Here is a 24581-nt window from a genome sequence, read left to right on the forward strand (position 1 = left end):
CTCTCATCTGGTGACTTTTTCTTCTCTTCCAATCCTAATACTAAACACTGGTAAATGAAAGAGAACAATTCCAATCCCAAACATGCTCAAAGCGAATAATTCAATGTCTAAGAAGAAAATAGCAACAAATCAACATAAAAATAGCAACTCAATTTATCAGTGGATCCGGCGCGACGATGGAGGCGAGAGGCACGACGATGGTGAGCCGAGGTGAGAGACAGAGAGTGCCATTTTGAAAAATGAGAAAATGAGAATGAGAGAGCTGGGGAGGGGCGAGGTGAGTTTCAACAGCATAGAGAGTTTTTGGTCATTTTCAAATAGTTAAATTACACAGTTGGTCCTCATACTTTTACTAAAATTATAAATTGGTCCCTATTGTCAACCATGCGCAGCTCACATGTTTAAAATAGAGAATATGTTGAGAATATTCTGTTAAATCAAACACTTTTTGAACAATAAAGACTAAATTACAAATTTTAATTCTTTTTATGGACTTAATTATAAACTTTTAAAGTGTAAAGACTAATTTATAATTTTACCAAAAGTATAGAGACTAACAGTATAATTTAACCTAGTTGTTATGATTAGAAACTACAATATCACATTTCATTTTATCATTAAGAATTGATTAGTTACTATAAACATAGAAACTAAATTAAATGTTTACTATTGGTATAATGTCATGATAACTTCTATACCAAAAAAGTAGACCCTTATTAATATATGTAGACGTACATAGACATTTTTTTTTACATTGTTTTATCGTTAGTAAATCTTCTAAATATTAGGTAATGTAGTGTTTAACAAATTTTTGAAACATTTGTAACACAAATAATTTGTCAAAACATATTGTAGGAGAATTTTTTTTATTCGTAAAAATATAATCTATTAAAAATATATTATAAAAAAATATTTTTTATTTATAAACAACTAAAAGTACAATCTTAAAAGCATATTGTGAATTTCCAGCTTTCTATTAAACTCTGTTTTGTGTGTGTGTGTAATAAAAACTCGACTCACATAACCAAAATAATAAAAAGAACTACTTACCTAAGCGGAAATCGAAAAGAATAAAATAAAATAAAGTTTAGTAATGGCTTAATGACAAATTTATACTCTCCGTGAATCCGTTAAAGCAATATACGTCAAAGCTTGATAGCTTTGAAAGCGGAAGAAGATAAGCTGAAAAGAAGGAAAACGGAAACCCACTGACTGAGTAGTATTAACGGCGGTGTGGCAGAGGTGGGTTTTTAATGTGGTGACGTGTCGTGTGGTGTCGACCACCAAAGCCTGTGATATAAATAACGACGCCATTCCGAGTTTTTGATTTTTCAGTCAAAATCAAAATAATACGGACGCTGCACACCTCTTTCTTAGGGCGGGAACCTGAAATTCTTTTTTTTTACTAACAACTCAACAAGTACACTGCACCAAAACCCAAAAACCGAAGAAACCTCCTCCTCCTCCTCCTCCTCCTCTTCTTCTTCTTCTTCTTCTTCATGCTCGTATTTTCTCTCGCTTTCCTAGGGTTTCGCTTTTGGTTTCAATTTCAATCTGCAGTGCTGACTAAGCAACAATGAGTTTTCGAAAGGGCGCTAAGGTTTGGGTCCAGGACAGGGTTGATGCTTGGATACCTGCCGAAGTTGTTGACTCCGGAGGCGGCGGCGGTGGCGGCGGAGTCAACAATAGTCGTATTCAGCTCGTGACCGACTCCGGCAAGAAGGTGAGAGTCACTCATTCATTATTCACGTGTTTGTTCGGTTCTGTTGCTAGTTTATTCGAGGTTTAGGTTTGCTTTAATTTTGTTAAAGTTTAGGTTTCAGAACATCTTAAATGTTAATTTTCAGTAGATTATGGACAAAGAAAAGAGAAATGATTATTTTCGTAACTTATTCTAGTGAGTCACTGATTTTTTTGTTGCTAGTTCAAAGTTGAACGGAGGTTCAGGGGTGTGTGTGTGGATTATTTGCTGTTGTTTTATTTTAGGTTTAGAAAAGCTAATGAAGTAATGATCTTGATTTTCAGTCGATTTTGGAGAAAGAATTGATTATTTTTTTTGAAAAAAAAAAAAAGCTATTATGTTGGATATTGGTGTGTTTATTGCTTGTGGTGGTGGTGGTGGTGCAGGTTTTTTCTACCCCTGATAAGCTGTTCCCGCGGGATGCGGATGAAGAAGAGCATGGTGGAGTTGAAGACATGACTAAGCTGGCTTACTTGAATGAGCCAGGAGTGTTGTACAATCTTCGGAGGAGATATGCGCTCAATGATATCTATGTGAGTGAGAGGGTTAAATTGAATGGAACTGATTATTTTCTGGATGTTCAAAATAATGAGTTTGGTTGAGAGCTTAGGCATTTGAAATTAGATAGAGAGTGTTTGGTAATATGAGTTTGACATTGGGATAGCTGCATTAGTTAAATATGTTTCTTACCCTATGAACCGAGGATATATCACGGCCTCATGGAACACCTACATGATAAGAGAACATGAGGATATGGCTTAAAATTGTATGACAGGACATGTATGTGGTAGAGCATAAAAAATTTAAAATTAATAACAAAGTTAACAAACAGGTATAAATCTTCAATTAAAGAGAGTAATAACGATTTAAAAGTTAGCAATATAACCGTAAGCATAATAAATTTCGTAAATCTAGTTTGGTGGTCGTGGATTCTTGAAGAATATATGACATGTTCTATGGCGTTGTACATATGGCTCGTTGTAGATAGACCACTTTTGAAGTCTTAGTTCTTTAAAATCTCTCTATGGATTATCAATGTAACTCATGTTTGGAATGCAACTTATGGCTTGGCATTGAGTTGCCTATCTGGATCAGTCACTTTCAAATGCCTAAGATAGTTTATCTTATGTAGTTTTGAATGCATTTTCCATTTTGGTGACTCCGCTAAATGGATTTGACTTAATTTTAATGCAGAGCTGTTGTTGCTAATATTAATTATTGATTATGAACATTTCCCCTCTATTGTGGCAGTGATTTAATGGTTTTCCCCCCTGATTCGTTTTTCTTTTACAGACTTATACAGGAAGCATTTTAATAGCTGTTAATCCCTTCACAAAGCTTCCTCATTTGTATGAAATCCATATGATGGAGCAGTATAAGGGAGCTCCATTCGGTGAGCTTAGCCCACATGTTTTTGCTGTTGCAGATTCTTCTTATAGGTTAGTACGCATCTAATGTGTTTATTTTTGGTTTCTTAATTTATTTTTTTAATTTATTTATTTTTGGTTGGTCATGATTTAGAGCAATGATGAGTGAAGGTAAAAGTCAATCTATCTTGGTAAGCGGTGAAAGTGGTGCTGGCAAAACTGAGACAACAAAATTAATCATGCAGTATCTTACCTTTGTTGGTGGACGTGCTGCTGGTGACGATAGAACAGTTGAACAACAAGTTCTGGAAGTAAGCTATTCTTGAGTTCAATCAATCATGAATTCAGTGGTTGGCCCGCTTTGAAGTTCCAATTATCATTTATGTGCCACTATGGGAAACTAATTTCACATTTTCATTGCTCAGTCAAATCCACTTTTAGAGGCATTTGGTAATGCAAGGACAGTCAGAAATGACAATTCAAGGTGAAGTTGGCTCTGCATTGTTTGCTTATTTATTTTACGTGACTACTTGCCCTTTACTATAGATTCCATGTCTAGATTTTTCTAGGTTATTTGTCTATAGTCATAGTTTAAGATAAGATGCAATAGCTGTTTTGCATAACTGTTCCCATCTTGTTATGGAGGAAAATGCTTAATTGTGGATGTTGTAATGTCATGTTTGTTCTTCCCCCTTCACTGGTCCAGACAACATTTGAATCTATTCAATGTATCCAGGACAGTGGAATTATATGGAAACAAACTGTATAATGTATTATATGGAAGTGTCAGTCCTTTTTGGGATATTAATTTGGAGTTATATTTAATGTGCTGTGGATGCTTAAAATTTCAAAAGGTGCAGAATGTAGCATAGAAAAAGGAAAGTTTTCTGGGATTTATAGCCTCTCATGCATATAAGAGATTTCTGATTTAGAAGCAATGAAGTTAACGGATGATAGTTGTTGAAGTTTGTGAGATCAAACAGAGACTTAAGTGGGTGAAAAGGCATCACTTAAATTCTTAGATTTAAAATTTGGAAGAGACTATATGGCCAAGAACTTGCCAGAAACATAAGGCCCGAATTATGTGGCAAAATTTGATAGGAACATCTTAAATTCTTTGACCACTCATGATTTCTATCCAATCACTCAAAATTTGCTGTGTGTGCCAATTCTATTTGGAAAAACTACATCATGGTTTGTGTAGCAGTGCTCAAGAAAAAGTTTTCATATGAGTAGATTTGATGCTCAATCTTGCAGTCTGTATGTTTTTTATGATTCCACTTTGGTGTATGTTATGCAAACTGTGACTACTGTGTTGCCTTTTCAAAAGCTCTTCATTTGAAACTATTACTGCCCAAAGCCTAATCTTGTTACGATCTTTTTTCGCTGCAGTCGTTTTGGGAAGTTTGTTGAAATTCAGTTTGATTCAAGTGGTAGAATATCTGGTGCTGCAATTAGAACATACTTATTGGAAAGATCACGAGTAGTGCAGATAACGAATCCAGAAAGAAATTATCACTGTTTTTATCAGTTGTGTGCATCTGAAATGGTATTCAATTTATTTTGCACCCATGATTTGATTTCTGTTTTGGGTCAGCATCGCAGTATAATGCGATATTTTGCATTGCATATGTGCAGGTTATGGTTTTCATAATTTCATGATCACTCAAAGTATTAATTTTTAATACTTTATAATTGGGGTGCCTCATTTTAGGATGCAGAAAAGTATAAGTTGGGACATCCAAGCCACTTCCACTATTTAAACCAAAGTAAAATCTATGAACTTGATGGTGTAAGCAATGCTGAAGAATATGTGAAGACGAGGAGGTCAATGGATATTGTTGGCATAAGTCATGAGGACCAGGTATGATAATGTTTACATTAGTGTAACTCACTTTATTAGATAATTTTACATATAGGCTCCCCTTTAATTATAAGTACCCCTCTACCTATTCTCAGGAAGCCATATTTCGTGTCTTAGCTGCAATTTTACATTTGGGGAATATTGAATTTTCTCCTGGAAAAGAGCATGACTCGTCAGTAGTAAAGGATGAGAAATCAAGATTCCATATGCAGATGGCTGCTGAACTCTTCATGTATGCAATTACATTATCTTTGAAATGTTATGTTCTTAATATGAATTATAAGTTGGCTGAAATTTCAATTTTCTCGCTATGCATTTATTTAAAATATACTTCACACAAATATATGGTGAAGACGAACTGACAAAACCATGCAATAAAGCATGTAATGCTCTGTACTGGTTTTCTTATTTTATTTTTTTATGAATGACAAAGTAGAAATGGATATTTATATACAATTAAAATTTGGCCGGGGTAAGAGGAAATAATATAACTTCTACATACAACAATTTCTAAGAAGTAAGGTTGTAAACCAACTTCCGTTTTGAAAACAAGTATGAACATGTGAATATAGTTGTTCACAGGTCAGGGCTAAAGCATTATATATCAGAGTAAGAGCCTTAGCAGGTTATATTTGGTTGGGTATATCACTTTATCTGTGAACAGATGTTGCCTATTATTCTTTTTTGTATTGCAGAATTAGAAATGATAAAAATACTAAATGAGTTGGACTATTAGTCATTTATACTTTAAGATTTGCTCATCAATGGAAGTTTCTTTCCTTTGCCAATATTAAAGACTTAATTTTCACTCTAGATGTGATGTAGAGCTACTACTAGCAACATTATGTACTCGGTCAATACAAACTCGAGAGGGAAATATAATTAAAGCTCTTGATTGTAATGCTGCTGTTGCTGGACGGGATGCTTTGGCAAAAACGGTTTATGCTCGTTTATTTGATTGGTATGCTTATGATCAATTCAGAATCAACATGTTTATCTTCTTATTATGCACTGTTTAAGGTGTCACTATTTGTTGATCTTGTTGTTCTGCCAGGCTTGTTGATAAGATCAATAGGTCTGTTGGTCAGGATACAAATTCTCAGATTCAAATTGGAGTTCTCGATATCTATGGCTTTGAGTGCTTCAAGGATAATAGGTAAGTTGTTGATTAATGTCTCTTGGATTTTAATCTTTTCCTTCTTTAGTGTTTCAGTCAGTGTGCATAGTTTGCTTTAATATCCTATGTGGATTTTTTTTATCTTGTTATTCCCTTTGTTGGTTTTTTATTTGTTTGCTTCTGTTGTCTATTTAAATTGGTCCTTTTTCCACTATGATTGTTTTGCTCAATCCATTGTGCTCTCTTCCGACAGTTTTGAGCAATTCTGCATCAATTTTGCAAATGAAAAGCTTCAGCAACATTTTAATGAGGTATACATGTGTTATTGTACATTACATTCACTAAGTTCATGCATTGATCTCTCTATATGGTCTTGTTGATGTTTTTTCTTCATTTTTTTTTTCTTGTAACATCTATCTTGCGACTTGTTTCAGCATGTATTCAAGATGGAGCAGGAAGAGTATGGTAGAGAAGAAATAAACTGGAGTTACATTGAATTCGTGGACAACCAAGATGTGTTGGATCTAATTGAAAAGGTTTTTGGTTAATCGTTATTGCTTTTCAGGTGGAAATTTTCCAAATTTTATGATAGGATAGGACCAAGTTTATAAGATTTGTCAATACTATTTTTATTGTATTTTGATGGTAGTAAGTAGTTCTAAACACAAGCAAAATTTTAACAAGTAAAAGCAAATTGTAATAAAAAAATATTTTGATAAGTTTTAAAATGAAATTATTAATATTATAATTGTTTCTTATTTATTGTAAATTATAATTATTTTAAGGATAAAAGACAAATAGGTTTTTGACCAGAATTAATGACTTATAAATCTCTGACCAATGGAAATGCAAGTCCGATGAGATGCATAGGTCCCTCCATTAGTCAATAGGGCATGTGTCTCACATTTTCAATGGTCAAGGACTTATGACTAATTAATTTTAGTTAGGGATTTGAGTGTCCCCTCCAAAAATGGCCAAGGACCTGTTTATCTTTTATTCTTATTTTAAAATTTCAGGATTCTTAAATGCTTTCAATTATAAAATATGTTGAAGATACATATTCTTTAGTATCTAATTTTATGGTTTTAATATATTTTTTTTTTATGTAATAAAGTATAAAAAACTAACCAACACATGATACTCTCTTGTACATTTAGATATTGTTTTGGTTGTATATCATTACATGGTAACAAAAAGATATAGTAAAATAGTAACTTCTATTTATTAGCACTTGTGGAAAAGATGGTTGTATTTCACATCTTTCTTATAGAAGTCACTATAGGATAGAAGATCAGAGAGAGTATAAGCCAGTATTTTGAGGTAATTGGAGATCAAGAAAAACTGTAGGAAAAAACAAATTTTTTTTGATAAATAATATATATTAATAACACTTTATTTATCAAGATAGAAAAGAAGGAAGTCCTCGCACAGTAAAATGAATTAGGCTTGAATCCTACTTCTATCCATAATTTTAACGTTTTAGGTGATACAAACAAACTCGATATATTTTAATGTTTTATAGCTCAATGTCTAATCTGGATTTCACCTTGTGCATATATGTCTGTAATTTTGGTTTACTGAGGTCTTATCATTGCATTCTTTTGCAGAAACCCATTGGTATCATTGCTCTATTGGATGAAGCCTGGTACAGTTTTGGTTCTTTAGTTTGAATTTTGGTGTATATTGGTATATTTCAGTTCCAAATTTAACGGGTGCTGAATTTCTTCTCCTTGCAGCATGTTCCCAAAATCTACATATGAAACATTCTCAACCAAGTTGTTTAACCATTTCCAGTCTCACCCGAGATTGGAAAAGGAGAAGTTTTCACAAACTGATTTCAGTATTTCTCATTATGCTGGAAAGGTGACTCTGTATTTTTGTACATCCTCTAGTTTTGGACGAAAATTCTTGTAATGTAACATTACTAATTTTAGAGAGATCATCTGCTTCATTTATGTAGGTTACATATCACACAGATTCCTTCTTAGACAAAAATCGTGATTATGTTGTAGTAGAACACTGTAATCTATTATCTTCTTCGAAATGCCCCTTTGTGTCTGGTCTTTTTCCTTTGCTACCAGAGGAATCTTCAAGATCATCTTACAAGTTTTCATCTGTGGCATCCAGATTTAAGGTGTGCAGATTTGATTCCTTTTCTCATTTTACTTACTAATTTGGAGATCCATTTTTGGGACAAAATTATATGGAGATCAAGGTTTTTTCAACATCAATTTTCATATGGCTGATTTTACTTACCTTTCCTTTTTTGTTTTGGGGGTGTCTTCTGTGCATGTTTGGTGGATTGTGAGCTCAGCAACAACTCCAAGCTCTTATGGAGACCCTTAAATCAACAGAGCCTCATTACATACGATGCGTGAAGCCAAATTCTTTGAACCGACCACAAAAGTTTGAGAATTCCAGTGTCATACACCAATTGCGATGTGGGGTGAGTAGTTTAGATATTTTGTATCCCCTTTTATTGGAGCAATATTCTGACATGATGATTATCAGCATGTCGATTCCTAATCTTCGTTATGTTTGAGTAACACCTTTTTTTTTTTTGGGGGGGGGGGGGATTGGTGAAAATCTTGTCTTTTGTCATTTGATTATGTGAGAAGAAATCTATGGAAGCTCTCGGAATAGATGACATGGGGGATAATTTAGTGGTTAGAGGCAGGGAAACCAAAGATAGCAATAGACAAAACTCATTAAGATGCATTTGGTTGTAAATGACCTTGGCATAACCATAGTTTAGCGCAATCACATTTAATCTTTCCTCTTCCCGGTTTCTGTCAGAAAAAGCTTTGTTTTTGTGTCTTTGTTGGTTTGTCACTGATTTATCTTCCAAAGAATTGAAAAGATAAAGCTCTAACCCAAGTCGATGATGAAGTTTTGATTCACATTTTCATGCAAATATGGTGGGTATTGTTCGCATGTTGTCTTCTAGGTTTACAAGCTGTAGCTTCTCATTCATTGAACAGTGTTTTGACATATATGATACATCTCTTTCATTAAGGGTGTCCTTGAGGCTGTTCGTATAAGCCTAGCTGGTTACCCCACCCGAAGGACTTATTCAGAGTTTGTGGATCGCTTTGGCTTAATAGGCCCTGAATTAATGGACGGGAGGTGAGTTTACTAAATGTGATTTTTTGTGGTTATCCATTAAGGGCTACATCTTCAATTCATATTATATATTTTTGTCCAATTCATGGTTTTGGTTACGTCCAAATTCAAATTGCTAACAAGTGTGAATCTATGGTGAATAGTTTGACTGAAGCCAACACTTCTTACCCTATTCAAAGTTCATTTGCATTTATGTTGCTTAATGACAAACTTATCAAATCATGTAGCTTTAACTGTGCTATATTGGTAGTTAGTAATTTTTGTTGAAGGATTTAATCCTACAACCTTTGATTCCCGTATACTAGGTTTTATGGATAAGAAGTGGACACCTTAAAACCATTTTAATGATAGTTGTTAGTGATTCTCAGGTTTAGTCCTAGTTTGCTGGTTTTGCATGGCTAGCTATTGATTTGGATAAAACCAAGTTCTAAATGCTGGGCTAGAAAATGTGCTTTATGCCTGGTAATCTGGTCACATAGCTAATTTGTTCTGGTTTGGTGATGTGATCTTTTTGATGGTATTAATTAGCAGCACCATAAATGAACGAATTGTAAAAGCAAGTTGGTTCTACCTCTGCAGTGTGCGCTTAACTGTATATTTTCTTATCATCATTTGTTAAGGAAAAGTTGTGGCTATTGAACAATTTATTCTTTTCTGGCTATCAATATGTGCTTCTCATTTAATTTTCGTTTTCAAAAAAAAATTAAATATTTTCACTTCTCATCAGTTTTTATGTGCTGCTTTTGTTAATAGTTATGATGATAAAGTTGCAACCGAGAGAATTCTGAAGAAGCTCAAGCTTGATAACTTTCAGGTATGCTTCTATTACATCCCAATTTCTGGGAATATCACTGACCAACAAGGGATACACACTTCTAAGCTGGGAAACTTCATAATCCCATGTCGTACTCAATATTATAATAAATTATGCATTATGTAAGTTAATCATCATCCATAGCTTTTGATGGCAGATGGCGGCTCATGGCAGAAGGGTAAACCGCCATGAGGTTATAAAGGATGGTGTTGCGGCAAATGGCGGATACATTAAAAAAATGCTAAAATAATGTACAAACATATAAGTGAAACTACTAAAAGATAAATAAAAAATTATTTCTAAACTACTAACTACTGATAATTTATCAATAATAATATGAAACTGTTTATCCATATTATAACAATCAATATTAAAGATTAAAACTAATTGAGGGGTGAGAATAGAAAAAAGGGGGATTAGAATGGAAAAACAAAAACTTGAGGGTTCAAATTATAAAGAAAAAAGGAAGCAGTTAGAGAAGCAGATTCACCAGCAAAGTTCAATGTCGTCGTCTTCCTCTGCAGGTCATGGCGCCATCGTTAATGTTCCGTGCATCTGTTGTGTTATGGCGCTTTGTTGTTGTGGTCTTCTAGAACGGTGGCAATGCTATTGGCGGTGATGCTGTCAGCATTGCAAGTCTTCATCTTACTCAAGCAGCAGACAGGGAGAGTGAACCAGAGTAGAGAGGGCATGAAGAGGCAGAATACGAGAGCCAGAGAAGGTTTGTTTTTGTAAATTTTAGGTTTAGGGTTATTAAAATGACCAAAAGATCCTTAAAGTTTTTAAAAACAATATTGCAAAAGTACCGCCATTGCCGCCATACCAGTATTGGACCACCATGGCGCCACCGCCATGTGGCCGCCGTTTGCCTAGCACCATTTCTGCAATGCCGCACGTTTAAGATGGCGGTTAGCCCAAAACTGCCACGCCATAATGCCATGGTACCGCCATGGCCGCAATGTAAAAACAATCGTCATTATATAACTACCCGAGATAAAATCTCCCTAATAATCCTTGAGTATCACTATAATGCAAGTATACTTTGTACAAATACTAACATGTATTTCTATGTAATTGATATGTTAATGAATTAAATTCTTTGATTGCTATGCTGGATACCGTGTAAGGATGACATAAGTGGAGATAATAATGATTATGATTATGTTTGTCAATTATGCCTTCCTTAAATAATCTAGCAGACCCTGTCTCTTTTGTTTTTCTTTGTTTGTCATCATCAACTTCTTCTCTCTCCTTGTAACATAGGTTCCAGCCATTCATTTACCATGTATTTGCTGTTGTTCAATAACAAAATTGAGATTTACTAATCTAGTTAATTTATATTGGTTATATTTGTTTCTTCTTCTTCAGTTGGGTAGGACCAAAGTATTTCTCAGGGCTGGTCAAATTGGTATTTTAGACTCCAGACGAGCTGAGGTTCTGGACAATGCTGCAAAATGTATTCAGCGGCGACTGAGGACATTTATTTTACACAGGGATTTCATCTCACTCAGAGCTGCTGCAATTTCTATTCAGTCATGCTGCAGGGGTTAGTTTTTTCTTTATTGCTACTGCATGAACCACTTCTTGCTGCTCCCGGAAGAAGTTGTCTTTCTATGGTTAACTGTTGTTACAACTGATAGATAGTGAAATTTTGTGGAAAGTACTTAATTTGGGATTTAATGTTAAATGGATATAGGATGGGTTAAACTATTCTAATTTCTATATTATCGAGTTCAGTTATATTTCTATCCTTAACTGGTATCTTGGTGCCAGACAACACATGATGGATTTGTGCTCTCTTGGTTGGCAGTCTTCTAAGATCTGTCATGTTCCATATAGGAACCCCTACTTTTGTATTTACGTCAATGTGGTGGTCTTCTGTTTTATCTGTTTTTTTGTAAATGTAGGGTGCATTGCACGAAAGATTTACGTTGCTAAAAGGGAGACCGCTGCAGCTATCTCTATTCAGAAATACATCCGTATGTGTCTAAAGAGGTGTGCTTACTTAGAACTATATTCATCTACTGTCATCATTCAGTCACATGTCCGTGGTTTTACAACTCGCAAAAGATTCTTGCATGGAAAGGAGCATAGAGCTGCTACTGTTATTCAGGTAATTTTACCAAGGGGATTTATTTGTGGTAGGACTTTTGCAATGGCCTTTTTCTTGGTCTTAATATAGTCCAGTTAAATTTGCATTTATCATCCTAGTTATCAGATGTTACTTATTCCTGTTTTTGTGTTAGGAATTTTTAATTTATTGATTTTATCAAACAGCAGTATTATAGCTGATGTTAAAAGTTCCAATCTTCTAGTACGCATGTTTTTATGACATGAGGCATGACAATGCATTAATTACTTAAATTGTTGCTACATTTACTTTCTGTTGCTGTTGTTTGTGTGTAGTTGTTACTCAGGCATGATGGAATCTGTTGTATTATTTTATTGAACATTTAACTTGAATATCACAGGCATATTGGAGGATGGCCAAGGTTAGGTCAACTTTCCGACGTCGTCAAGCTTCAATTGTGGCAATACAATGCCTTTGGCGGCGTAAACAAGCTAAAAGAGAGCTTCGGAGACTTAAGCAAGTAAGTGATTTCCTTTATTAGACTGGGGAGATCCAATTTAGCAGTTGTTGTTAACTAAACTGTTTTCTGATTCATCTTTCTCAGGAGGCTAATGAGGCTGGTGCTCTCCGTTTAGCTAAGAGTAAACTTGAGAAGCAATTGGACGAGCTGACATGGCGTTTGCATCTTGAAAAGAAAATAAGGGTACCTTTTCCCCGTCATAAAGACACTTTTTATAGGTTTTATGCTGGAAATGTTTAATCCTTCTATGCGGAAAGAGTTTTTGTGCACTGAATGTGTTTGAAACATGCTCCCCCCCCCCCCCCCAAAAAAAAAAAAACCAAAAAAACACACATCCATTAAAAAAAAATCTAGATTATCTTTACTTTTACATCTCATTGATTCCAAAGGCTGATATATTTAGTTTTTGGGGGCTTCTATGATTTTAACTGGCAAATGTGACTGGAGATCATTTAGTGTACTATTTCCGGTTACCTCCCCCACTCTGTTTACATACATGATTACTCTTTTATGTGAACATTTGGACTTAAGCTCCTATCATTTAATTATCTGGCATATCTACCTGTTGACAACATTTCAAATTGCTTTATCCCCATTTTTTCCTTCCTTTTCTCTCTTCTTTTTTTTTTTTTTTTTATTTGAATTCAAGGTTTGATGTATGCAACTTATTATGGTTTATTTCTGCATTCACATGCAGGGTTCCAATGAAGAGTCTAAGCAAATGGAGATTTCCAAACTTCAAAAGATGTTAGAAGCCTTGAATCTTGAATTAGATGCAGCTAAATTGGCAACAATTAACGAATGCAATAAGAATGCTGTTCTGCAAAATCAGTTGGTATTGTCAATGAAGGAAAAATCTGCTTTAGAAAAAGAGTTGGTTGTAATGGAGGAAGTACGGAAGGAAAATGCTCTCCTAAAGGTATTTCGTGGATGTGGTTACACGTGTGCTGCTATACGTGTGATAAGAGAACACAAACTTGTTCATTTCCAATTGCATGTATATGGGATATTTTGAGACTAGCCAATGTTGCATTGAGATTAAGTTTTATGTCTGCGCAATCGCTGTTTTAACTTTTACTTCTTTCTTGTTTTCTCTCCTGAATTTGGTTACATTATTTTTCTTTCCTCGTCTTATATTTCTAGGATTCTTTGAGTGCCTTCGAAAAGAAGTGCACAAATTTGGAACTTGAACTCATGGATGCTCAAAAAGGCCGTATAGAAATGGTTGAGAAACTGAGAGAATTTGAACAGAAGTGTTCTCAACTGGAGCAAAGTGTTAAGAGGTGCCCTTTCTTTCTCCTCCCTGTAACCCCTTTTTCCTACTTTCTACCAAAATACAAATTTATTTACTGAATGTATATTTCCCATTACATTGGCCTTTCCTTTTTGCACGTTTTAAAGTTTTAGCTTTATTATAAATTTTCCTGACTTGTAATATTGTATATGGTTCCTCACTCTAGAAGGTAATTTTTTGTAACTACTCATTTTTAAACTCAACTACAGCCTTGAGGGGAAGGTATTGAATTTAGAGGAAGAAAATCATGTGCTTCGGCAGAAAGCCTTAAGTGCTGCTCCTAAGAGTAACCGTTCAGGTCTTGCAAAGTCATTGTCAGAGGTAATTTGCTTCATGCATATTCATTAATAGATGATTCCTGCTCTGGTTTGCTCTGTTTATTATTAGTTTATTTTATCTGTTGTGTTCTCATGAGTTTGCATTGTGAATTGTATAAACATTATTGCTTAATTTGTTGTTTTTTCTGCAACAGAAATATTCAAGCGTAATTTCTTCCCGCACTGAGAGAAAGCCCCTATTTGTAAGCTACTCTTGTTTTCATCAGTTTAAAATAATTTCTAAATTGAACTATAGATTTTATGTGGTCTGGTTTTTTGCAGGAGACACCCACACCCACAAAACTTGCTCCCTTTACATCAGGCTTGACAGACCCTCGTCGTCCTAAGTTAACAGCAGAGAGGCACCAGGTAGACTTATTATTGTTCTGGTTGTGTACTATATCCTTTGCCTTTAGTTTGAGGTCATGTTTTGTCTAGACGACATACAATTTTAATGATTTTTTTTTTCCACAAAGATGATAAAAACATGGAGGTATGATGAGTCTAAGAGTAGAGGAAATTCTTGTGAGGTTAACAAACTATTCTATTGACTTTTTTACTTTTAAACTTCTTCACATTTTTGTAGCTTAGTAGTTTGCACAACCAAGTATATGAAGTTCAATTATAACAACCTCGTTTTATAAAAGTAAAATAGCTTAAGCACAAGGACCAAGGTAAGTTAGGTAGGTATTTGTATGATCCCATTTTGCTCAAAGCGAGTATCAAGTGAGTGCATAAAAAAAGAACCACACACATTCCTCTAGATTTATTCATCAAAAGCTAGAATTGCTTCTATGATTCTATCTTCTATTTAACATGTAATTGTCTGTTGTCTATTGGCTAACAGATTTCACGTTGTGCAGGATAACTATGAATTTCTTTCTAGGTGTATCAAAGAAAATTTGGGATTTAAAAATGGTAAACCTCTGGCAGCTCGTATCATATACAAATGTCTTCTTCAATGGCGTGCCTTCGAATCTGAGCGCACAGCTATTTTTGATTACATAATTGAGGGCATAAACGATGTTCTAAAGGTAAATATGATATTTTCTCTCATCGGTAAAAACTTCCTCATATAGTAGTTTTCTTTCAGTGTAGCTTAAGATTGGTAGTCCTGTATCTGAATTGTAGCTTCTTTGTGTAATTCAGGTTAAGGATGATGCCTCTCTATTGCCATATTGGCTTTCAAATACATCTGCCCTGCTGTGCCTTTTACAGAGGAACATACGTTCAAATGGCTTTTTAACTCCCACTGCTCATCGTCATACGGGATCTTCTGGTTTCAGCAGCCGATTAGGCCATGTAAGTTGTCTTCTACCGCTCCCACTCATAAATGTATAATAAGATTTTTTTGGGGTGGGACTAAGGGCGCATTATGATGGATGACAGGAAAAGATTCTATAGCTTAAATTGTGGACATTTAAAGTTGATTAATTCCTTTGGTGTTGATAGTTTCATTCAATTTTCATTGAAGTCCCTTTATTTAAAAAAATCCGTATCATGTTTTTGTGTTGCTAAAAAATTTGCACTTACTTTTCTATAGTTTGTATATTTCCAATTAAGTCCCTATATTGTTCGAACATTTTCCAACCAAATCCTTGTAGTTTAAGAACTTTGTGATCCAGTCTCTATATTGTACAAAAAGTTTTAGAGATGAGAAAAAAAAAAGAACTTATAATTCACTATAGAGGCTTAATAAAAAAATTTTGGAACTGGAGGGACTTGGTTTAGAAATGCTTGTGATATACATGGATTTAGTTAGAAATGTTTAAACTAAAGGGATTTGATTGCATCTTTTTATACAATGCCGTAACTCAATTTCAAACTCTAGGAATATAACTGAAAATTAAGTGATAATATACGGATAAGTTAACCTTTAAGTTCAAAATTTGATTATATAAGGCCATTTAACATTCAACTCCTGTTATTTGGTTACATTATTTATTATTTATTGCACATAATTATGCTTTATACTAATGGGTAATGACATATTAATCTCACACACCAGGCAGGTGTGAAAGAACAAATGAATTGCACATTAGAGGTGTAGGTAATATAGGGGCAGAAACACACTAAAACTTCATCAGCATTGATTATTTACAGAGTTTTTAGTTTACACTGTTTGTCCAGGATTCCGCAACTTTATTTTGTGTCTTCCTCTTTATGTAGTTATGAACTTATGATAGCATTTCCAGGGACCAAAATCTCCAATGAAGCTTATTGGATATGATGATGGTTTTTCACATGTGGAGGCAAGATATCCAGCTATACTTTTTAAGCAACAGCTTACTGCTTGTGTAGAGAAAATTTTTGGTCTTATACGAGATAATTTAAAAAAGGAACTCTCCCCTCTGCTGGGGCAATGTATTCAGGTGGCCCTTTATCTTTCCTTTAACTTTTTCTTGATTTTTGACTTGTTATTTGCAAATAAGCCAAGGCTACAGTATCAATTGTTTGAGTAGTTGATCTTTCTTTTTGCTTTCAATAATCTTATGGTTATAATGCGTGACTAGCTTTCTATCTTCAAGTGAAGCAGATTATTGAATTGGGTTTCCATTACACATTCATTTTTTAGGTTGGAGGGAAAGAGAGTCTATTGTTTTCTGAACCAATTTTATTACTTAAAATATTTCCACATGTATTTAAGTAGTATCTCTGTAACAACGGCATTATTATTGAATTTCTTCCATTTTACTTACTTCCATTTTACTTACAATAGTTTATGCAGTGGAACTTATTTCGTAATGAGATGAATTTTAATTTCATAAGTGATGATTCTCAGCTAGCAATTACCATTTGCTCTATCTTGGGATATGTGGAAATACTTGTGTTTGTTGAAACTTATCTTAATTGTTTGTGAATTGTGATCCATGAAGCTTGATTTTGGTGTTTGGTTCTTGTGGGGAAGTTCAGAAAATACAGTTCTTGGTGGATGAAAGAAACTAGAATTCTTTTCGAAATTAATTTTAGTATAGTAATGATATAATTTTTGTAACTAGCAGCTATAGATAAGCTTTTCACCTGCCCTCATAATCCTATAAGTTATTATTATCTAATATTGCTATTATTATTATTGACAATTTTCAGACCCTCTCCTCATCAATAATTGCTAGGGTTATATTTCAAGTCAACATTAAGATTCTAGTGATTTTTCCTAAAAGAATTATAATTTACTTTTGATATCTATGGGACATTAGGCACCCAAAGCAGGACGATCCCATGGTGGAAAGTCAACCAGATCTCCTGGTGCACCTCCTCAACAATCATCTGGTGGTCAATGGGACAATATTGTCAAATTTTTGGACACACTCATGAGCCAACTTCGTGGAAACCATGTATGTTCTGCATTCTTTCATTGGTCCTTTTACTTCTCTGTTTAGTCTAATCATATGTTTTTGTCCATTTTCATGATTTCATCATAATTGTGTGTATCACATCGATATGCATGTTAAGCCTGCATTATTACATATACAAACTTCAGTAATCTTTAGTTTTTATCTTTTTGTTAGGAGGATATCTTATCCTCCTTTTTTCCTTTCTTGGTGATATTCTTATATATATAATATATAAAAGCATGGTTACCTAGGTCTTAGCTATACCTTCTGTATTTACGTAAAGGTGTCTTGAGCTGTTATTGTTAACAAAGTCTCAACCATTTACTGATCCCTTTCTCCCTCCTTTTAACAAAATATTACGTGTTCAGGTGCCTTCCTTCTTTATCCGCAAGCTAGTTACCCAGGTCTTTTCTTTCATCAATATAACCCTTTTTAACAGGTAAAAAACTATAATTACTTTAATGACTTTTTATAGCCTCAATTCGCTAATTTGCTTTGTTAATTTGTTGATTTTTTTAGCCCACATTATTTATTTATTTATTTATTTGTAGTCTTCTCTTGCGGCGTGAATGTTGCACATTCTCAAATGGTGAGTATGTGAAGTCTGGTCTAGCAGAATTGGAGAAGTGGATAGGCAATGCAACAGAGGAGGTAAAAATGTGATTGCTAATGCTAGTTTGAGATTTTTGTTTCATGACCTGACTCGGTTCTTTTGTGAATTGTAGTATGCAGGAACATCTTGGCATGAGCTTAATTATATAAGACAAGCTGTTGGGTTCTTGGTATAAGCACTTGCTTTTTTGTTTTTGGACTTCTGATGGTGTCAAATAGAACAGCTATCCCTCATTTTTGCTTTCCAATGTTCGAATTATTCAGGTAATACATCAGAAGAGGAAGAAATCTTTGGAAGAGATTTGCCAAGATCTTTGCCCGGTATGATTATGGTTACAGCATTATTGTTATCATTGAATTCACTATATTTTCCTTCTCATTCTATTGAGTTTCATCATTCATGTAGATGTGAGTGCCATAGTAACTTTCTTGCATCCATTGCAACATCTATTCTTTTACAAAGTTTACATAAACACAAATTTAGCAAGAAGGCTAAGTGTAATTCTTTGACAGGCACTGACGGTGAGGCAGATCTATCGAATCAGTACTATGTACTGGGACGACAAGTATGGAACCCAGAGCGTATCCAATGAGGTAAGATGTGTTTAAAACTGATTTAAATGCAATTGTGATATTGTTCCCTTGGTTGTTCTGAGCTATTTATGGTGAACAGGTAGTCAGTGAAATGAGGGAAATTGTTAGTAAGGACAATCAGAACTTGACCTCAAATTCTTTTCTGTTGGATGACGATCTGAGGTACAATTCTCTCATCCATTTAGTTGTGCTGTGCTTGCTGTGTTTTTAACATTTGTTTCTTTGATGTTAAGACATAAATCTGAAGTGAAAAAATAGTTAAATGAAGTGACTTGATGATGTCTATGGTTGAGTAGCATAGCTTTTAGCTCTTCAGTTGGTTCTTGTTGAATTTCTGTACGATGCAGGATAACAACAATCAAAGAAATTGTCTCAAAATAAATATAATCTACTATGAGATGTTGATGTCAATCTCCACACTTTTGCTCCTCTAAAGTGCATGTCACATATTTGAGAGTGAAGTATTTCAACCGTTGATATGGGTAGCTATAAATGTTTTTTTTTTCCTTAAATTATTTATTTAAACTAAATCTAAAGTGCAACCTGCAGTGTAGAGGAGCCAAATCTTAGAATTTTTGTCTAGGATTTTATGTTCTGGACTTTGGAACTTTGTGAGTTGAGTATGCCATTTGTTTGTTTATTTGTAATCACCTTTGGTTCCTGTTGCAGTATTCCTTTCTCGGCCGAAGACATAGATATGGCAATCCCTGCTATAGATCCGGATGATATTGAGCTTCCACCATTCTTGTCTGAACATCCCTGTGCCGAATTTCTTACTTCGCTTCAGAAGTCTACTACAGTTTCATGATCGTTGCTGAAGCTCAATTTAACCTCAGTATCTCATCTCTTGAATTAAATGTCAAGCATATCCACAGTGGAGACACAAGTTTCTCTTCACATGTGCATCCATGGTTGTCATCATATATATTTGTGCAAGTGCATGACATTGTAATCAGAAGTCGAAGAGTAATTTACTTTGTTTATTCTGAGTAGTTCTAGTTACTTGTAAGTAATTATTCAGGGATAGATGACGCTTAATGGATGGTCTCCTGCTGCTATTAATACTGCAGCTCTTCTTCTGGTGTATATTTGTCATTGGTCTTTATGTTGTATTCTCTGTAGTATAATTGCTTCAGAAAGCCATGGCAAAAAAAAGGGTAATGTAATTTCATTCATTGATGTAAATACTAGTCCAGTTCCTTTCTCCGTTAAGTCTTTCAAATTAAAGTTATGAATTTGCAGAACTTTACAAGTAGGGTTTATATGCTTAGGAGTTGTGAAAGCATTTTATGATTCCCCAAGCTGAGGATGTGGTTTAGTTTTATAAATTACTCCGTTCCCTTCCCTATGATTGTCGGCTACAGATGGTACTTCATTTGGAAAATGATATGCTGCCTTCAAAATTAGGTTATATCAATTGTAAATTGTAATACTAATCTCCTTTGTAAATATGATTATATTGATTTGTTGAGAAAATATTTATTTTGGTTTCTAAAGAATTTTAGATAGAACATTTTAGGTCTTAATAAATTTGTATTCTTTAAAAATTCTAGAGAATTATACTATACTCCATATTGGTTTTTTCCGTCGCATTGAATCAATTCTTTCACGTGTTGAACAAAATAAATTTTTAACAAAATTTTATTATAAGACAATTAGGTACTTGAAAGATACACTTAAACAAATTAATACCCTTTCAAAATGGTGTAAGAATGAATTTGTTCGATAATTTTTGAAGGCTTTTTGAGAATAAAAATTTGTTAAAGATAAAAAATGTTTGAAAATCTTTAAAGATCAATTTGTATAAATATTCTAATTTGTTTTATAAAGGCATTAAAATATGTAAGGCATATAGGTTAAAGTGTCAGTTTCGTCCTATGTTTGGGATAAATTCAAAGTTCAGTAAATAAATAGCCTTCAAAAGGCGTTTCATAAGGAGATTATACTCTTACCTATTTGGGTGATCCTTCAAACATCTAATCACATTGCTAAGTAGAATACACAATATGGACATTCGATCTATAATATAGCTTATATGATTACAAAGTCGAAAAATTGGAGAAGTTAGAGCTCTCATGGCCTAATATATAATACTCTATCAGAACTCAGGAAGATATCCTAACTGTAATCGCTCATGTGAAAATTTCACACGATATGTCAATTTTTACCATTGATTAAGAAAGTGGAGCCAAACTTGCAACCCACAAACACATCTAATCAACGGTGAAAATAACGAGAGATGAAATTTTTACATGAGATGATTCATTCCTAAACATGCAAGACTCTATCTATTGCATACAATTTTTTCTTTTACCCTAATAGCCTCTTGCTCTTTCAAATAAATACCACTAGAGCAAAGATTCTTTCAAATGAAGTCAAAATCAAAGACGTAGTTCTTAACTAAAAAAGTTTATTTTCTATGACGGATGAGCTGTTTCATCTCCAAGGGAGGGGCTTGGGATCTTAACTGTTGCTGCAATGGCACAATGATGTAGATCGGCCATGGAAAATGACCTCCATGGAGAGAAACTCCTCTGCAGCAGAGAGGTCGGAGACACAGACGCCTTATTGCTACGCGGATGTAGTGGCGGAAGAAGCAATTGGGGCGTCGAATTCGAGCTTGAAGTTGTCGAATCCTCACTACTAGTCATACTACTACTACTTTCAGAGTTGTTCATTGCAACAGCAAGAGCCAATGAACTTCGACTCGAGCTCAATGTTGTTGTCCTCTTGTAAATGCCACCACTATTGCTCCTCAACATGGAACTTCGATTCTTATTATCCCAAACATGGTTAAACGCCATCAAGTTCCTACGCCTCCTTGTGTATGCATTCTCCGGTTTCGCAATGTCTTTCATGGATGGTGTAGATGCTGCATCACCAAGGCTTGTGAATGACTTGGACTTGCCATTATAGAACTTTGAAATACCCCTCCTACATAATCATATACTTCAAACCATCACAAAAGATGCTAAAAAAATTAACCTAATTGTATTTTCTGTTACACACATATCATGCATCTATATCTTCTTGACTAATCTAATCTTTTATATAGGGTGTATCCATTTGCTAAAATCAAATTAACATGTTTCTACCATTTTGACCAAAAATAAAAGACAAATGACACAAATTTTCAGGGCTGTTTTTAATTTGTGAAAACACATGGAGACAAATTCAATAGCTGGAAATTACATCAAGGATCAACCAAGACACTAGTTGATGCGTAATCCATGATCACAATAAAAGATTGAACAATTTGGCACCCTAATTTAGTTAAATAAAATATAAATAACTTTGTTCCCCAAAAAAAAAAGCACCCTTTCCAACTTAACAACCAGCTAACTCATCTAACAAACAAATAATAATAAAAAAAAAAACTAATAAAATCAAAATGACATACCAACCTAACTTCAACTGAGTTCAATAATTTTTTTTTCTTTTTTATCTTATAGAAACTACTAATTAAAAAAATAAATACAGAATAAGATAGTATAAAGCTACAAACTTAAGGATCTAAGGAGTATAAGCACATAAATGATTATTAAAATACACATTTAAATTTAAGAGTTGAAAAATGCATAAAGACTAAACAATAATGTTGAAAAATGAAAATAAAAAAAAGGGTACCTTATTGGAAGAACTTGTTCTAAAGATTCCATGGCATGCAAGGGTCCATTGTAAGAACTCTGAGCCTCATTTTCACCATTCTCATTACTATTACTGTCCATTGATCTCTCAGACGAAACGTCGTCGTCGTCGTCGCTGTTCCTTCCGATCGAAGACGACGACGACGTACTGCACTCTTCCACCTCCGCAGCTGCAGGCTTCTTTGCCACGTCATCAACCTCACGCGCCTCCATAAACACGTTGGCGCGTGGTGGAACCACCGCCAACCCCAGCGTTTCGAGGCTCATCATTGTCCTCAAGAAGCCTAACACAAAACAAAACTCAACATACAAAGATTCAAGAAAGAGAGAGAGACAGATAGATTTGCATGAAGAGAGAGAGAGAGAGAGAGAGAGAGAGAGTAATGTGCTTTTGTCAGAAAAACACAAACACATTATAGCTCTCTTTAATTTGTTTGTTAGTTTATTTATAATTTTAGGAGTAATTACACAAAAGGAGATAGTTTAGTCTTTTAAACTTTAAAATACCCTAAGGCAGTTTCAGAAGCTTTAAAAATTATTTTTTTTTTTACCTATAAAAAATAATAATATTAGTATTTAGTATAATTTTTAAAATTAAATTATAATTTTTAAAAAATTATTTAAATATGTATAGAGAAATTAAAAAATAATTTTTTTATAATAAAATTTTTTTATTATATTTTTTTTAAAATAAATACTTTTAGAATAAAAAAATTAAATACAAAATAATTTATTTATAAATTATTTTTTATATAAATATTTATTGTTTAAATTATTTTTTTAAAAAAATTTAGTTACGCTATTTATTCAAATTGAGTTTAAATAATTTTTAAAAAAATTTAATAAGTAATAAAATTTATTATTTTTGTCAATATTTTTAATTATTAAATTAATTTTTTTATTTTAATAATCTAACAATTAATTTTTAATTTATATTTTTAAATATTATTAATTAATTATTAACAAAAAAATTTAATGACTTCTTTTAATATTTTTAATTTTTAATGTTTACTTTTATTAGGTAATATCATTTTTTTTTCAGTTTAAATATATTTTCTATTATATCTGCGTATCTATCATTTTAGCACTTTAAATAAGATTCATCCTTAGACATTACATATTTATTTTCTTAAAATTCATTAGTGCTGGCTGTTTCATCATTCGCTTATTAATGAAGTTATAATTATGACCTTCTTGTTCATAAAAGAATCACTTAAAATAGTTTATTATTCTGTTACCATAAATTTAATTATTGATTTTGCTCCATGTCTTGATGACAATGCAAGGAAAACTTGGACAGAAATAGTTTATTTTAAAAGAAAATAATATATAAATATATAATAATTAATTTATTAATTAATTTTAAGAATTTATAGAATATTTTCTTCTTTAAATAAAGAACGTAGTGGATAGACTATAGAGTATCCAACAGCATAGTACTGTACTTTTGTTTTTTTTTATTTATTTAAAAAAACTATTATTAGTAGTTGGGGGAAAATATAATAATATATTATGGGATGAGGGGGGTAAAGTGGGGGTTGGTCTTATCTTGATCCACTGGATGTTAAAAAAAGAAAGTATGAAGCTTTTGCAAGTTTTCTTTTTTCTTTTTTTTTTCTTTTCCTTTTTGAATATTAAGAATGAGCTGTGATCTATCTTTTCTATCTATAATACAGGGTATCTTCAAATGACTCGGTAAGCATCTTCATCTGCCTTTTATTTCTCAAATTCTATTTGTTTCTAGAAATAATCTTTCAAAAAATATATGTTTGTCTCTAGAAATATTTAGGGTAATTATATTCCTTATATTTATATATTAAGTTGATACTTGATACATTCATTCTCTGTCATTTTTATTTTTTAGATGAAATGTAAAACTCACTTGCTCCAAATTTTGTCTTAGTTTATAATTCTAAATAAAAATAAGTGAAAACAATTTTCATGAATAAGATAATTTTTTTTTTTTTAGAACTGTCTAACATCAAATTCCTACTAATAAAATTTAAAAGTTTGTGGTTTAATTAAAAAAAAAATATAAATGATCTCAATTATGAATTATCTCATCCAAATATTAATATACAAAGTTTGAAACTTAAGGAATAGAAGTTGAAGACCTTTCCTTATAGTGGGTCAATTCCATTTCCATGAGATTTTATTTTACTATC

The 24581-nt window shown here is 33.2% G+C and overlaps 2 protein-coding genes across 2 annotated transcripts; one reads left to right on the forward strand and one right to left on the reverse strand.

Moving 5' to 3' along the window:
- Nucleotides 1–1132: 1132 nt before the first annotated feature.
- Nucleotides 1133–19954, forward strand: XI-I (myosin). Its single transcript, XM_016307372.3, has 38 exons — nucleotides 1133–1723; nucleotides 2128–2274; nucleotides 3035–3180; nucleotides 3263–3419; nucleotides 3534–3592; nucleotides 4501–4657; nucleotides 4823–4972; nucleotides 5068–5204; nucleotides 5787–5933; nucleotides 6027–6128; nucleotides 6343–6400; nucleotides 6524–6625; nucleotides 7697–7734; nucleotides 7826–7952; nucleotides 8050–8223; nucleotides 8404–8535; nucleotides 9106–9215; nucleotides 9966–10026; nucleotides 11395–11572; nucleotides 11934–12139; nucleotides 12498–12617; nucleotides 12702–12800; nucleotides 13315–13536; nucleotides 13761–13900; nucleotides 14121–14232; nucleotides 14384–14431; nucleotides 14511–14597; nucleotides 15092–15262; nucleotides 15378–15530; nucleotides 16424–16600; nucleotides 17426–17563; nucleotides 17932–18002; nucleotides 18115–18214; nucleotides 18289–18345; nucleotides 18440–18496; nucleotides 18689–18769; nucleotides 18849–18931; nucleotides 19439–19954. The coding sequence occupies exons 1-38, from the start codon at nucleotides 1577–1579 to the stop codon at nucleotides 19575–19577; spliced, it is 4590 nt and encodes a 1529-aa protein (XP_016162858.1). The 5' UTR covers nucleotides 1133–1576; the 3' UTR covers nucleotides 19578–19954.
- Nucleotides 19955–20769: 815 nt separating this feature from the next.
- LOC107605483 (protein OXIDATIVE STRESS 3 LIKE 1) lies at nucleotides 20770–22837 on the reverse strand. The gene is made up of 2 exons (XM_016307375.3): nucleotides 22397–22837; nucleotides 20770–21703 (listed from the first exon to the last, which is right to left on the reverse strand). The coding sequence occupies exons 1-2, from the start codon at nucleotides 22828–22830 to the stop codon at nucleotides 21187–21189; spliced, it is 951 nt and encodes a 316-aa protein (XP_016162861.2). The 5' UTR covers nucleotides 22831–22837; the 3' UTR covers nucleotides 20770–21186.
- Nucleotides 22838–24581: the final 1744 nt, after the last annotated feature.

Source organism: Arachis ipaensis, chromosome B6, assembly GCF_059453495.1.
Source record: "Arachis ipaensis isolate K30076 ecotype BB chromosome B6, ASM5945349v1, whole genome shotgun sequence".
Taxonomy (NCBI): domain Eukaryota; kingdom Viridiplantae; phylum Streptophyta; class Magnoliopsida; order Fabales; family Fabaceae; genus Arachis; species Arachis ipaensis.

Coding starts and splice junctions, on each gene's coding strand:
- XI-I (XM_016307372.3), top strand. CDS start 1,577: ATGAGTTTTCGAAAGGGCGCTAAGGTTTGGGTCCAGGACAGGGTTGAT. Junction 8,224..8,403: donor CTGTGGCATCCAGATTTAAG/GTGTGCAGATTT, acceptor TTGTGAGCTCAG/CAACAACTCCAAGCTCTTAT. Junction 18,770..18,848: donor CCCAGAGCGTATCCAATGAG/GTAAGATGTGTT, acceptor TATGGTGAACAG/GTAGTCAGTGAAATGAGGGA.
- LOC107605483 (XM_016307375.3), bottom strand. CDS start 22,830: ATGTGTTTGTGTTTTTCTGACAAAAGCACATTACTCTCTCTCTCTCTC. Junction 21,704..22,396: donor GAACAAGTTCTTCCAATAAG/GTACCCTTTTTT, acceptor ATGATTATGTAG/GAGGGGTATTTCAAAGTTCT.